This window comes from Melospiza georgiana, chromosome 1 (genome assembly GCF_028018845.1).
Source record: "Melospiza georgiana isolate bMelGeo1 chromosome 1, bMelGeo1.pri, whole genome shotgun sequence".
Classification (NCBI taxonomy): domain Eukaryota; kingdom Metazoa; phylum Chordata; class Aves; order Passeriformes; family Passerellidae; genus Melospiza; species Melospiza georgiana.
Genome location: NC_080430.1, coordinates 60,424,960 through 60,440,880, shown reverse-complemented (window position 1 = coordinate 60,440,880; position 15,921 = coordinate 60,424,960). Strand labels below are relative to the sequence as shown.

General features: G+C 35.7%; 1 protein-coding gene across 2 annotated transcripts in view; it reads left to right on the top strand.

The window, feature by feature from the left end:
- The window catches only part of SLC9A3 (solute carrier family 9 member A3), a 49,506-nt gene that overhangs the window by 14,275 nt on the left and 19,310 nt on the right, over positions 1-15,921 (top strand). For both annotated transcript variants that reach the window (XM_058029062.1, XM_058029073.1), the window contains exons 2-3: positions 10,353-10,655; positions 15,392-15,552. In XM_058029062.1, coding sequence (XP_057885045.1) covers positions 10,353-10,655; positions 15,392-15,552 — 464 coding nt within the window. The remainder of the gene's footprint in view (positions 1-10,352; positions 10,656-15,391; positions 15,553-15,921) is intronic.

Genomic DNA, 15,921 nt, shown 5'->3' with positions numbered 1-15,921 from the left:
TCCTGTGATCAACTTTGTTGCCTGCTCTGAACTTGTTACAGCAGATCCATGCCCTTTCCTCTGCCAGGGACCTCACAGCTGGATGCAGAACTCCAGGTGGGGTCTCACCATAGCAGAGTGGAGGGGCAGAATGTCCTCCCTTGTCCTGCTGTCCACGCTGCTCTGGATGCAGCCTGGGATAGAAGTGGATTTCTAGGCTGTGAGCGCGCACTGCTGAATTGTGTTGAACTTGGGAAGAGACTTCATCTGTTGTCATTCTGGACAACTTATGTCAATAGGGAGTGTTTATCTTAAAAGTATTTCTAACTTTTTGGTTAAAAATCTCACCTAGAAAATCTGAAATGACCAAATTTCTGGCGCATATAAACAGTATATTTGAGTTTCTGAAATTTTGTATAGGAGTTGTAGTCCACCATGAAACTCTTATCAAGCTGCTGGAGACTCTCCTCCAACATATGACTGGCGAAACTTTGAAGCTTTTCAGGGCGTGCAGTAGTATTTACTTTCAATGGAAAATAGCCTAGCATGTTTTGTTAATTCTCTCAAAACATATTTTCAGTTTTAAGCAAGATCTACTTGACATATGTGTTTGCTTCATTGGTTTTTTTTTATTTTGTCTGTGGGCATCGCTAGGGAATTTGAATACCATAATGCTTATTTAATTTACTGCTGTAATCAGGAATACTTCCACTGTAATTCCATGCCATTCCACTTGTATTAATTAAAATCTTGCTGGGGTGGAATGTAAGGGGCAGGAAGCAAGTCAGTCTGCCAGTGCCTGAAAAAAAGTACTTTCCTACCCCATGACTTGCATCAGCCTTCATAACTATTTGCTCTAGCCCTTAGGGTTTAATTATGTACCTCATGCCCTTCCTAGCAGCAACAATCCTTACTATGCCTTGCTGGAAGCAGTACAGGGGAAGACAAAGTCCCTACCATATAAGGATATTTACAGAGTTTCAGCCTACTATTGGTATTCATTAAATGATTTCTTCCTCATCTTCTTTTTCTTCATTTACTGTAGACCTCAGTCAGGGAGAACTAATTCTGGTTTTTATTCAGGCTTTGGTACATCCTTACACAATTTATTATACAACAGAACAACTGGTTCCTATATTACTAGTAACCCATTTCCGTGCAGTTTTTTATCTTTATGAGTGGATGCCAAAACATTCCCATGAGGATGTCTTAGTTTCAATTAATTGATCATATTAAAATGAAGGTTGAAAGGAAAAAAAAATTAAAATTCATAGTGTGAAACCCAGCTCTTGGCATTTCTTTATTTAACCCATGTTGCTGGAAAATAGTTCGGTATTTTAAAACTAAAACAATGCTTCCACTGTCTGTCAATAACTTTCAGTGAATCTTTGAAGACTATTTTAAAGCTGGAGCAGCTGCAATGTATTGCAGTTTAATTATAATACCTTTACATAGCAAGTGAAGCAGTTTTATGATTCTTTTACTGTCCTGTTTTATATCCTCTACTATACTTCAAGGTGTTTCTAATGTGTACTTTGCTCTCATTTTGAAATATTATTTTTGACTGTTCCCATTTTTTTTCAGTGTCATTCAGTTCCATAAGGGCCAAATGCTACCACACTTGCACTGCAGTGGGACTGCCCCTTCAAAAAAGAACTATTTAGCATAATTATGATAAATTGTGCCTGGCTGTTTAAACTTCATTATGTTCTAAGTGCTTATAGAGGTAATAGTTGCTTACTCACACACTTCTTTGAGTTTAGCTCAAGGCTATCTTACTATGTTATGACCTATCACCTGGGAACCTTGACCTGTATGTTGGTTACATTTTTAATTGCTAGGATATTTTGTTAATTGTTCACCTACAGAGACCAGCTACCTAAAATTTCCTCCTTAATTAGCTCATTACAATGCTGTGCACTTTGTAAATGGTGACCATTACATGTGCGACAAATAAAACAAGGTTTCTTGAGCTGGATTAAACCAAACTCAAATGAGTCCTTCCATATGAAGGACTTTTGTGCCTTTCTTAGGAAAAATATGTTCAAGATTAAGTATAAATCATATTAATAGACATGTTCATGTACTATATTTTAAGGCAGTACCAAGATCCAATACTAAAAGTGGATTTTACGTCTTGTACAATATAAGTATATTACATCTCTGAGTTTCTTCAGATATAAAATAGCTTGAATTTTTTTTTCAATAAATCTCTCATTTTTTTCTAGATTGGGTAAAAGCATAAAGTATTGATTAATAAAATAATTTCATGTCTGTCTATGGACTGTTGATACAAGAAATCCTTAAAATCTGTTTTCTTAAGAGATTTTTGTCTGTTGTATATAAACAATTCAAAATGGCAACATCAATTCACAACACTTGCTTTGTTATTGCAAGGTCCACAGAACAGAATCCAAAAGACTATAAAATATGCTATCAGTCCTTTGAGCAGGGAAAAAAGAACTGAGCACACTTTGTTGATAAAGATTAGAAAGGCAAATATAGAATAATAATGATCAGCTTCAGTTCTGACAAGTCTGCCCAAACACTTCCTGGACAAACTTGAAACACAATTCCCTAATGCTTTGAATCTTTGCTTCCACTGAACCACTCTTAAAACACAATGAAAGATATTTTTTCTTTAATTTAAATCTAAATTCATCTACAAATAAAACAGGGTAAAATAGTTTTCGTGTAGATAAAGAAAAGATGAGATAAAAGTATGAAACTACAAGAGGATTATTTTTCAGCCACCGGAAGTCACTAGAATTTAGTTTTTGGACAGTTGTTATGCAGGGCATTGGTTTTGCTCTTTTTTAGATTTACCACTACACAGATGTGGGCCTTCCTACTGAAGCTTTCTGATTACTCATTTCTGCAGACATTATCAGTATTCATGTAGATCTGACTATTGTACAGGGAAAAAATATATAGTTCTGATACTAGGGGAAGGTATGCAATACAGTAATAGAAAGGGCAGTTTGACTCAGAGGCCATGACAGGAATTGACATGAGAATGGGAAGGGGAAGAGAGATACATCTGTACAAAGTGAATACAAGGTGACTGTGAGTCACCAGTGTCATAAAGAATCCAGGATGTAACTGAACTATAGATTGTAATAGGAAATTATTAATGCTGTTTGACCCGCTTCTACTATGACTCATGCAGAAGGCAATCTATATTTCTGATGGCTCTGAATCCACAGAGGTGAACTCAGATTGAAATAGACAGAACTGAAGACTGAAAAGCAGTGGTTTACTTTCAAAAATCAAAGACAAGTAACAAAACATGGGTTTTTCTCTGCTTATATAAGAGGAAATTAAGGAATTAATATTAGGGAAAACCAGCCAGTTAAGAAAATTGATATCACTTCTGCAAAAGAAAAGGAACATAAAATACCTATGAACAAGTTCAGGCTAGAAATCAGAATGAAGTCTCATCAGAATGTGATAAGGGCTGGTGGTATACCTTCACACAGACTTAGCTGGGGCAATAATCCTCTGAGATGAGGATCAATAATTATGATGGTGTGGCAATGAAGGTCTGGATAAACAGCCAAATAGCCCTTCTAGTATTTGGTTCTTAATGAGAATTCCCAGATACTCTGTGCAGGCTGCATAAGCAGCTGTGATTACTTGAAAGGTGTGTCTATGACTATGTAGGTAATAAATGCTATGTTTGCTAAAGTAGGAAACTCGGGAAGTCAAGTCGTGTAGGATATGTTAACAAAAAGATCCAGTACAACTGAGGTCAATGCACTGAAGGATGCAAAACTGTGAAAAAAACAAAAATTACAAGGATAGAACAGAAAATGGAAGACCTGAGATTATAAAGAAATCATGTATAGCATGTGCAGGAAGTTTATTGGGGAACTAGTAGGTGGGTATGACTCTTGAGAAGTAAAGGGAGTCATAATAAAAGATAGGAGAATTATAAACAAGTAAAACTTCTTAAACAGAAAATGGTATCAAAAACCTTCTCTTAGTAAAGAGTGGAGTAAGTAGAGATTAGATTTATCAGCAAAACTTCTGGAGAAATTTGAGATTAAATTGGTAGTATAAATAAAATTGCCCAATAAACAGAAACGAAAGTAGTATTGACGAGAACTACTTTTAGAAACTGCCAACATGATTAAAAATGAAACCAAAAATGGTCATTATTGTTAAGCAATTTTCTAAACTGTTGCTATGGGGAAGTTTGCTAAGGATTTTGTGCTGTCCATTTATAAGAAAAATTCACTGTTAGACTGGATGAGGTGATGTGCATGACATACACTGCCCTCAGTGTCATGAGAGGACCACAGCACACACCAGAGGAAGCTAATTAAACTCAGTGATTATATGAGATTCTTGGTAAACCAAGAGTGAGAAGTAATTTTAGAACAGTGAGTGCTCAGCTGCTTTTTAGATGTCAGGGCTCCTACTTTAATGAGAACCAATCTCCAAACAATCTAATCTAATCTAATCTAATCTAATCTAATCTAATCTAATCTAATCTAATCTAATCTAATCTAATCTAATCTAATCTAATCTAATCTAATCTAATCTACATTAGTCTGTTAAAGGAGTTTGCAGACTAAAAAAAACAAAAAAAACCAAACAAACATAGAAAATACACAATTGTCTCTATCCCAGCATCTACACACAGTTCCTACACCATGAATGCTGCAATCTCTTGCAGGGGTGTGTATTGGCTGTATGTATTTCTACAGCACTGCTGCTTCTTTCTTGGTGCGGCAGATGCAGCTGGTCGGTCTGAGCTGTGACCCACTATGTGGCTGCAACTAAAGTGTGGGGCTAGGGAGCAGGAGCATGCCCAGGGATCCATGACTTCTAGACATGGGAGAAGCAAAATGATGCTTTCTTGAAAAGGCATACTGTATATTATATTTTAGAGGGTTTGGCCATGTCTTAGTCTGGTGGACCAACATAATAGCAATGGATTCTTTTGAACTACATTATGACCAGCTAGAGTTGATACAATTTAGGTCACAAACTGGTATTTGACTATACTTTAAGCTATTATACAGGCAAGATAAACCAGATTTTTCTCCAGGTATGCTATAGGAGTTTTTAAAATATTTTTGGGGGTTTTTTGTTTTTGTTTTTGTTTGGTGTTAAATAATAACATATATCTGCAGAAGGCACCACTGAAAAATTGCAAAAATGGTAGAATTTAACAGTTTTTGAATTGAATTCCTTTATAATGCTAAGGAGAATGTGAACAAGTACATAAGGTAAGATACAAAAATTTCATGCTTGCCGGTCAGTTTCCAACTACTGGAAGATATTTAGAGGGAAGAGTTCTCTTTGGGCAGAATATTCTTCTGTGTGATTTATTATGCCATGTCTTAAGAAGTTTCTTGTGCTATTAAGAAAAATCTTATTGTGTGCTGCCTTGGAGATCCAGTTATTTGCATCTCTGAAAAGTAAAGAAGTGCTAAGGAGCTTGCTGTGTTTTGCTCTCACTTTGGTCAATGGCAAGGGTTTTCACCAGCTGCAGAGAATCAAGTCTTGGAGCTCGAATTAGAAGCACCCATGGCTTGATGAAGTATGTTAACTTCAACTTAATAAGTGAAAATAAAAAGTCAAAACTGGAAAACAGGCTAATAAGGGAGTGTCAGTGCATATTTGAACCACTACTAAAAATGCATGTGGGAGACCTCATGCCTGCCACTAACCCTGATAGGAGGAGCTTAGAAAATGTTTGTGGATTCATATCTATGCTTTCACAGAAACTATGGAAACTATGAGAGGCTAATCATATTTTAATTTTCTGAATTATTTTATGTGTCCTTGGATTTTATCCTAAGATACATGGAAAAAAATAATCAGAGAATTATCATCACTATTATAGGTCAGTTCTTGATTTCTCTGGATGACACATAGTGTACTGTACACGTGTGGTAGGTTTGTGATTCACTGGAACAGTAATACTAGCTGCAAAAATAATTTCACTGTTTTCAGAGACTTGAATTTACACTATCAAATTTAATAGAAATGTAATTATTCATTTGAAATGACTGCATAAATCCTGAAATTTATCAGTATTTTAAATAGGTACTTTTAGATTTTTGTTTTTGCAGTGGTGTATTTTCAAAAGGTTGCAAATCTATCTTGAATTGTTAATTTTGGCTGGCAATAATACAAAAAATATCCTAGCTCTAGCTAAATTAAAACATTTCCTTTGATAAGAAAAAAATCAGTATTGATTAAAAATAGGTTTTGTTAGAGATAATTTAAAAAAAGAAGTGAAAACCCTACTTCAGAAAATTTTTTACGTGTCTACAAACATTACAACTTGAAGATGAATTGTACGGTATCTCTTCTTTATTTTGTTTAAATTAATTTTTTCTTTCTTTTAACCAGTCTTCCTGACTTCATTTCTTTAAGTGAGAAAAAGCTTATTCTGTTGAATCACATCTTCCAAACCAGTCACAGATGGCCTTAGAAAGCAAGAGATAATTCACTGAATGCTATAAATTCCACTGAAGGATTTAATCTAAGTTAATGCATTTATAAAAGGCAATAAATGTCAATTTGCTTCTTTAAGTATGTTTTATTATTTGTGTCAAAAGAAAGTGGTTCCAGCCATCACATCACAGATTGCTAATTTGTTTTGTCGTTCTCATCAGATAGCGTAAATGCCACAGACCCTTTTCCTGGATCTCAAAGGAAGCATCTGAAAAAAAATCACAGGATGTTTATACTGTGCAACTGTTTCTTAATTTTGTAGAAAGCTTCTAATTTGATGACACTCAGCTTGAATTTAAACCCAGTTTACCCAGTAGCCAGTCCAACTCACTTTCAAACCAGGTGTAGCATGTACTAGAAGTGAGGCAGTTGTTTAACTTTTTCTTTAATGCTGTATCTAGACATAGGTAGAAGAATTCCAGATGCTAAATATTAAAAAGTTAAATGTTAAAATTTATTGATCACAAAATTGTCCTGTGCACAGTTATTTCTTTTATGCCATGAACTGTCTACAGGTGTTCTTCCTTTACCCTTTCCCTCATTAAAATATATTAACAGCGGTGAAAGTAGACAATTTCATCTCTGGGTCTGTAACAGAGCACTTTATCTGAGCAGCACTCCTTCCTGATAGCTGAAACTTCTTTCACATCAGAATCAAACTAAACTCTTTGTCCATTAGGAGTTTACAAACCTTACCAGATTATATTTTCCTCCTCAGTCAGGTGAAACACCTAGTCATGCTAGACATTTAGGTGTAATTAAAGCTTCCAGTTCTACTTTGTCATAGGGACACTATTTATTTTTTGGGACAGTTTTTGGATCTCTTTTAGACAAGTAAAGGCAAACTTTATGAAACAGAAGTGCTATCACTGTGTGAGTTTGTAATACTCTCAGAATATATCAGAGAAGTTGCTTCAGAATAATGAATTACAAAAATAAACATTAAGGAATGAATTTGGAATTAACCTATCTCTATCAAATTCCACAAATGGAATAACTACTCATAATGTACAAGCTTGATTAAATATATTTTTTACACATAGCCAGAAAAAAAAAATCAATCTGTGTAGGTACAAATATGAGCTGAAACGTTAATCTAAGTTCCAATTGCATCTCAGTCAAAAGCTATTTTATTGAATTTCATCAGTTGTGGTATTTTCTTTTTATTTATTTCTATGCTTATAGACATATTTCCGTTAATCATATAGCATGCTATCTGCCTGAAGAGTTAGCTAGGCAATTATCTTAAACCAAATACAGTCTGATTTTTCAGATTTTGCTTGGGCCATATACAAAAATGAAAAGAGGCTTCTCTAGACCCCATTCATGCAATAACTTTCCTGCCCATGGCCTGCATTCTTAAAATAACAGAGTAGAAGAATTTATTGCTGATAGTATTAAAATCTGGCACAGAGAGTCAGTGGATTGGAGTTAAAGGGGACCAAGACAGATAAGACAGAGCTGATTCACTGGGAAAATGCAACTTTTAGGAGGAGACAATGTTATAACCAAAATCAGATTGGCTTCCCAGCATTCAAAACTGGTTTTGGTTGTAAAGGGGAGAATTCTACAAAATACGAAATTTTAGCTGGATATTGTTTTTGTTTTTTTTCCAAATGCCTAGTTTTGAAAAGTCTTCACAGGTTCCTTTTAAATTTTTAACTTTAACTTCTCGTAGTCATGGCTTATCTGCTAATGTAAGAGTAGGAAAAACAGACTTTGGTTAGTAAGACTAGCTCAGCAACATTCATTTTCAGGGATAAGGAGATAATCCCTCTCTGTGAGGTGATAAATTAGTTGATAATTCACTGACTGGAAATTCAAGGAATCAAGAATGACTAGTGGGAAGGACTTTTGAGAAGCTAAATGCCTCAATTTGTATCCATGGAATAGTAGCTAGTTTATTTTTCTTCATTTAATTTCCTCTCTCTCCTTCTTTTCTAGTGTAAACCCAAGGGATTTTATAACAAAGAGAGGAAACTTGACAGAAAAACCAGTGTTTGTTTCTGTGAAGTGTCTTTCATCTCTTCATTACATGACACCAATGACATAGAAATCTGGCATGGTTTAGTCAGCTTCACTAAATGCAGTTTGCTTTCATGTCTGATTGCATTTGTATTAATCCCACTTTTTAGCTGTGTTCCAACATGTTTTCAAGTCTTGTCTGCAAACACTAAGGAACATCTACATTCATGCTCATTACTGGCATAGGGAGGCTGTGGTCACTTTTATGTTTTCTATTCTGATGAGACCATGAAGGTTCTATAGCTTAAGGAAGCCCATTATTGTGGGGCTGCTGTAATGATGGATGGTGCCTGTGTGGATGCAGCCAAGGCAAAAGCTGCCAGTTTAGCAGTGAGGCCCTTAAAACACTCTAAAAGGTAACTAGTAAATGTTTGACAAGGACAAATACTTGGATGGGAAGAAAAACAATGCTCTCTCAGTAAAGTAACCTGGTCTAAGATCTCTGCGTGGTCATTGGAAAGATTCTTCCACTATGGCTTAAGAGTCTGGAATTCATAATGATGGATTTTTGTCCAAGCTAGTTCTTAGCTAAATTGTGTTAGCATAGTAACAGCTTCAACACAGTTGATGTTCAAACCAGGAGAAACTTGGTGGCTTTTGCTAAAATTTTTTTCCTGAAGTGTAACTCACATTTTCAACACAAAGCTATGTAAGTAAAGCCATATTTATTGGGTCAGTTTCACAAAGTACCAGGGTTCAGGCCATCTGAGGCACATCATTACTTAAGATAAACTGAAGGACAAGCTTACAGAAATCCCAAGAAAGTAAATTAAACCACTCGTCCTTACTTATTATCAAACACTTCTGCCTCTTCCTCCTATTCTATGTTCCATCTTTCTTTGTAGACTTGACTTCTCTCTGTTCTTCTCTCTGCTTTTTTATTTTCTTTTTATCTGATACTTATCAAATGCACTATAAATATATGTTGCCACATGTATTTGCAGTCTTAGTTGTGTTTCTGTCACCTTGAACAGTTTGTTTTTTCTGTTTGGTTGTGCCATCTCTCTGTCTCTTTAGATTTGCTCATGAAGCTCAGTAATTTTCCCTCCTTCTAATCATTGGCTAGTTTATACAGTTTGACCACACCATGCTGTTACATGTTTTACTGTAATAGACACCATATATTCTTTGTCTTACAGACTATTATAATATACAAATTTTGTGACACCTTATACAAAAGAAAGCAGCCTACTGCAGAACCATTTAGCACAAATACATATTTGAAGGAACCACCAAAGCTTCAATTCCTTCAGAAAACTTCTGAATTATAAGAAATCCTTATTAGGGATGTCTTGAGGAAAAGGCTCAAAAGGGATCTCCCATCATAAGCTTCAAATTTTTCCTGCCGCAGGTGACATTATCAGAATATTTATACATTTAAAAAGAGTTGTCTTGAAACTAGTTCTTGCAGCCTTCGTATCATATCTTCCAATAAGCCTGTTAATAAACTGATAATTTTAAAAGATAATAATTAGGAGGCTGGATGTTTATTTTTAGTTACAGAAATAAACCATAGTATCATACATTTCCAGGACTTCTCCATTGCTTTTCAGCCTTTCACTTACTGCTTTGCACAGACTATCATCTTTCCCTAAACAGATCTAGTTAAGAGAAGATAATTCAATGAAGGATATAAATGTCATGGAATATTGGCTTCATATAAGTTAAAATATGCTGGATAAAATCTGAAGATCGACTCCTTTTTTTTTATTCTATAAGTGTCTGTTTCCCAAACATTCCATGCACACTTTTGCGTCTAATGACAGTGAAAGCAAAAAGATTGTGTGTATTCAAAATTGCCAGCTAACAACGTTAGTTGCTCAAATTGTTCCTCCATTTCATTTCTGACTCGCTGTTTTTGTGTTTCCTTGCAGTTTTCCACTTGTCCCACAAAGTCACTCGGGTGGTTCCAGAAAGTGCTCTGCTGATTGTCCTTGGTCTTTTCCTTGGTGGCATTGTTTGGGCAGCAGATCACCTTGCCTCCTTCTCCCTGACACCAACTGTATTTTTCTTCTATTTGCTGCCCCCCATTGTTTTGGATGCTGGATATTTTATGCCAAATAGATTGTTTTTTGGAAATCTTGGCTCCATCCTTTTGTATGCTGTCATTGGGACAGTCTGGAATGCTGCCACAACTGGTTTATCTCTCTATGGTGTCTATCTGACCGGAATAATGGGTGAGTTTGATCTGTGAAGACACAATTATGAATGCCATTGCATATACTGTTAGGTGGGTGATAAGTTACAATGTAACAACTCTTTCTAGCAGAAAAAATTATTTTAATGGGAGCAATTTGTGATATCTTTATCAAATTTTAAAACGACATTTTAGGGAAAAATCTTCCCTAACAAAAGTATAAAAACTACTTTAAGCCATGTGTCTTGTGATGTCCTGCTCCAAATGTGTGCGCACACTCTCAGGATAAAGCTCAGGATTCTTTCTCTAATGGACATCTGGAAAAAATACACAATAAAGGGCTTGTTTCTTTCTGCTGTTATAGAAACCTTAAAAGTTACTCTGAAATAAAAGTGTCTTCCTGAAGTCAGCCTTAGTATTATGTGTTATTTTTACTGCTATTTAATATTGAATGTAATTACTGTATTTAATATTATTCATGCAATTAAGTGCTATTTATAGTAAGTGTTATCCAATATTAAGTGGCTACTGAATGGATATATATGCCTGACCCATCTACACATCTCTTTTGCATTTTCTGAGTCTGGAAATTGTAACAAGATATAGAAGTTTTACAGAATGAAGTAGCAGATGTCTTACTAATAAAAAAGAATAAAAGGAAGCCATTTTAATGGGAGCAGTTCAAAGGGGCTTGAAAGGGTGGCTGACGCACAATTTCCTAGACCACAAATCCAAAAAGTGAGGGTGGTCACTGTGGTCACTGGAAAGCTGTGGATGAGCCATCCCTGGCAGTGTTCAAGGCCAGGTTGGATGAGGCTCTGAGCAACCTGGTCTAGTGAAAGGTGCCCCAGAACTGGATGGTGTAAGAAGTTCCTTCCAGCACAAACCATTCTGTGATTCCAAGATACCTTTGGCTTAATTACACTGTGATGTAAGGGCACAGGGCTGTTAGAGGAGGCACAGAACAGCAGTATTATATCTCTACTTTCATTTAAGACTCATGTTATATAATTGAGGAGGCACAGAACAGCAGTATTATATCTCTACTTTCATTTAAGACTCATGTTATATAATTGCAGATGTTTGTAATATAGACAGCTATGATGGATACATTTTAGATATCTACCTTATTATAACTCTTATTTTAGAAGCAGTAATATTTTCTTAAGAAGATACAGAGGAGACAGCTCAGATGCAAAAATCTTTGACATTTTTTTGGTAGATAAGAGGTTTACTGTGCTTTAAGCGACATATTTAATCCACAATATCACGTTTATAATTAAAATCAGATGTTCAAAAAGAAAATGTATGACAGGGATATTTCTACTGCAAATTGGAAAAGGATTTCTTTATTAAATATCCAAGATGCTTGGAACAATTTAAAAATAGGACCAAAATATTTTCTTAAAAAAACTGTTCTTGGAAATATAATGTATGATAATTACTTTAAAAATATGTTGCTATAAGTCATTAAATGGAAAGGATTGATTTCCTTACAACGTGTGAAATGGAAAAGTTGACTCTTTTCCCAAAAGAACTATTTTAGCAGGAAAATTCACTTAAATTATTCTTCTCCTCCCAATCTGTAAACAACTCATGACTAACTGCAAAAGCTGGGTTTGATAGTTATATGTTCTGCTTCATCAGTATGAGAATCTTTTAGTGACAATGCATACTAGAACTCTGAGCTTACATCTACACAGGGCAATCAGCCCCTACCACAGGTCACAGCTAAAGCTCTACAAGATAAATATGGGGATGTTAATAAATAAGGAGAACGATAAATTGACATGTCTGGCAAACTTTAATGTTTAGAAAGAGCATTATTTGTGTACTGTGGGGACCTGTGTTTGCCATGAAGACCTACGAGGGTTCTAATTCCAGCTGTGAAAAAGGCCAGACAAGGCTGTCCCTGATTCAAACAATGTCATTCTCCAGCAAAGCTGAGTAGGAGTGTAAAATATCAACATGACACAGACTTACTAATCTACTAAATCAATTGTGTTAACCTCCAAGAGGTCAACAAGATCTAAGCACCACACTCTGAAAAACCTTTATGTTGTTACTTGCTGAAGATAGGAGAACGCTGAGTTGCTCAGTTTCTAGAAGAGTTCATAGTACCTTCTGGTTGAAGCTCCATGGCTCCATATTTATTTCTATCCCATTTGTTCTACAGTTGAAGTGAATAATGATAGAAGTAATATCATTAAAATGTAAAAATGTAAATCTGCTACAAACTAAGATAAACTAAAACCAAATGACTTCTAGCTTTGACATTTAGTGGGCTTGTAGTACTGTCCATCAATATAAGAATGCATAATCCAAAATGTATTGCATAGATTTCCTACATAAATGAACATAAAATCAGCTCTTTGTTGGCATTCAATACCCTTGAGATATAATAATTTGCAGGAGGAAAATGGAGAAGGTGATAATGATGAAGAAATCCTTATTTGGAACTGAAATAAAAAGATTAGCACATTAATTGTTAACCATTCAGTCTGCTTCCACAGAATAGGAAGAATTACATAATTGCTGATTGCAGTGAACTGTTCACTGTCCACTGGAGAATTAACACTTGCAGTATTGTGGTTGTGACTAGTTCTTAGAACAGTTTTTCCTGTACAATCTAGAGTCATAGCTGCAATATGCTGAGTGTGTCTGGAAGTCTTAAACTGGGCCCAGTGAACATATCTTAGGTGTCACTGATAAGCTAGAGGAAGCCATGGTCATGTACCAATTGAAAATAACTGCTGTTATTACTCTAAATGAAAGACTGATTTAGAAACTACAGGCCTCTTGGCAGTGCTTTGTAGAATTTATAGATGTGTCCTAATCTCCTCATAAATGTTTGCTTACTAGATTTGCAAGTCTTCAAAGAATGTACCAATGATTATAATTGGTAACACATAAAAAAGATAAGCAATCTCAGTGAGCCAATTTATTTTCAAACCTTATGTTCTATTATACCCTGATATCTGATATTTATTGTCATTGGGCTTGTTCCTTCCTTAAGCCTGCTTGAGGAGGACAACATTTGGTGGAACCATTGCTTAGATTTAGGTTCAAGGCAGTTTTCAGAATTTTTGGCACAGACGTAAGGTCACTGCCTCAACCCCACTCGCACACTAAAACTGATAGGCTCAGTCCTTGTTCACAGCCCCATAAGTCCAAGTGTGAACAAGACTATTTATCTTCTTGAAAAAATAAGGTAGTTATACATCTGTGCAAGCTATGAATTTCTGTTTTCAGGGCCATACCAAGATCTCTACAAACTGTACAGAAATCTTGTAGATATTCTGATTGGCAGATAGTAGCTAAGAGAATATATACATCTGCAGCTCCACCAGAAATATTGGGCATTGTCACATATAACAGGATGTTGTTTACTCCTGCCTCTGACTGCCCATACAAGTATCCTTTTCTTGAGTAAATAAGCCTATGACATTTTGTATCAAAACTATTCGGAATCTGGTTTCTATTTCATTTACATTCTAAGCCCAAACCATTTTGAATTTGAAAAATTACTTTTCAGTGTTCTTTCTAGAGGGGTAGCCATGTTGTTCTGGAAGTACTTTACAGGCACTATTGATTCTGTGGCTATGGCTACTGACTGTCATTGGCTGACTCATGTTTCAAAACCATTTAATTAGATGAATTTATTCTTTACCTGTAGAAATCATGCCTGATAATTTTGGGCATGGGCCTCTGCATTGTGTTTTAATGGATGAATTCTCAACCCGTTCCTTCCTTGCTGTTCCTTAAATAATTTTTGGCAACGTGACTTCTTCATGAACCTTGCTTCCTCCATCCATTGATGAACGCAAGGGGAATTTTACTGCTCAGAAATCTTTTCTCTAGCAAACAATGACTATGTTTCCACTTTTGATTTGATGAGGATGGTAGATTTTGCTAGGTATTTAGGAAGCTGAGCAAAGCATTTTTTGTGGCTATGCTACTTTTCTTTTTCTGCTACTTTTAAAATGAGAGTGAATGCTTGCCTTTGTGTCTTTGCATAACTGAACAAAATAACATTAATAACTAAAAGCAGGTTAAAAAAAATACTAGGTTACACAGTCACCAGAGTTTTGTACCTTCAACACTTTTGAAATCATTGCCAAAATTCCTTAGGGGCTACATGTACCTCAACACAAATATGTTGAGGTACATTTTGGTCCTTCATCTATATTTATGGTCTATTTGCAGACGATTTAACAGCCTCATGAATCCTAATTTGGGAACAAGTAGCTTAACCACAACTACCAGTAAGTAAGGAGGCCACAATTGGTGTTCAGTTGTACTGAGTGCAGTTAATCACCACTGTAGCAGTTCTTAGTAACCAAAACTCATTTGACCTGTGACATGAAATATTTTGGGACATTTACTTTAAAAGTGCTGGGGTATGGTCCTCTTAACATCTTGTGAGTTCTCAGTTGTCTTGGGGTAATTCAGTCAAGTTAGACAAACCATGCCACACACAAATAGAAAGCTGGTTTCGATCTGGAACTGTCTTGTAACAAGAACAGGGCAGTACTGGTCCTGCTCCCAGAAGTAACTTTGATCCACATGGGTCAACGCTGAATCCAACAAAACTTGCAGGATAAAACATGACTCAGTGCAGAACTTTTTAAAGAGTCACTGTAACATGCTTTCAAGTTGATACCTTGGCATCTCTATTTTCCAGTATTTGGCATTATGTGTAACATCCCAGTCTATCATTGCTAATGATAATACAGAGATTATTCTGCTTATAATTTGTTTGCTTTGTTTTTGAAGGTGAACTGCAGTCTGGGCTGCTGGACTTCCTCCTTTTTGGCAGCTTAATTGCTGCTGTGGATCCTGTAGCTGTTCTGGCAGTGTTTGAAGAAGTCCATGTCAATGAAGTTCTATTCATCATTGTTTTTGGAGAATCACTTCTGAATGATGCTGTAACTGTGGTAAGTAAATTATAAATCCCAAAGTCAACGTAACTCAAGGGGATTTCTTCTGAAGTGCATTTTCCCCTTTAAAGAAACACTGTACTCTCTAAGTGTATCTACTCATGGGCTACTGCAATGCAGCTCATGGTGTTTTCTGTCTTGCTTACAAATATCAGATATTTGAGCAGGAAAGTTATTTGGAGATGGTAAGTGACATAAAACACACAGTCCTGGGTTAGACACTCCAAATGAAGTTTCAAGGGTGCATGTTTTATTTTCCTTTGCTGTTTAAGTAGGGCTTTCATGACTTAATGAAATCAGTTCCAGGGATTTTAAACCTTCCTTTGCTCTTATTTTTTAATGCACATACATTTATATGCATACCTC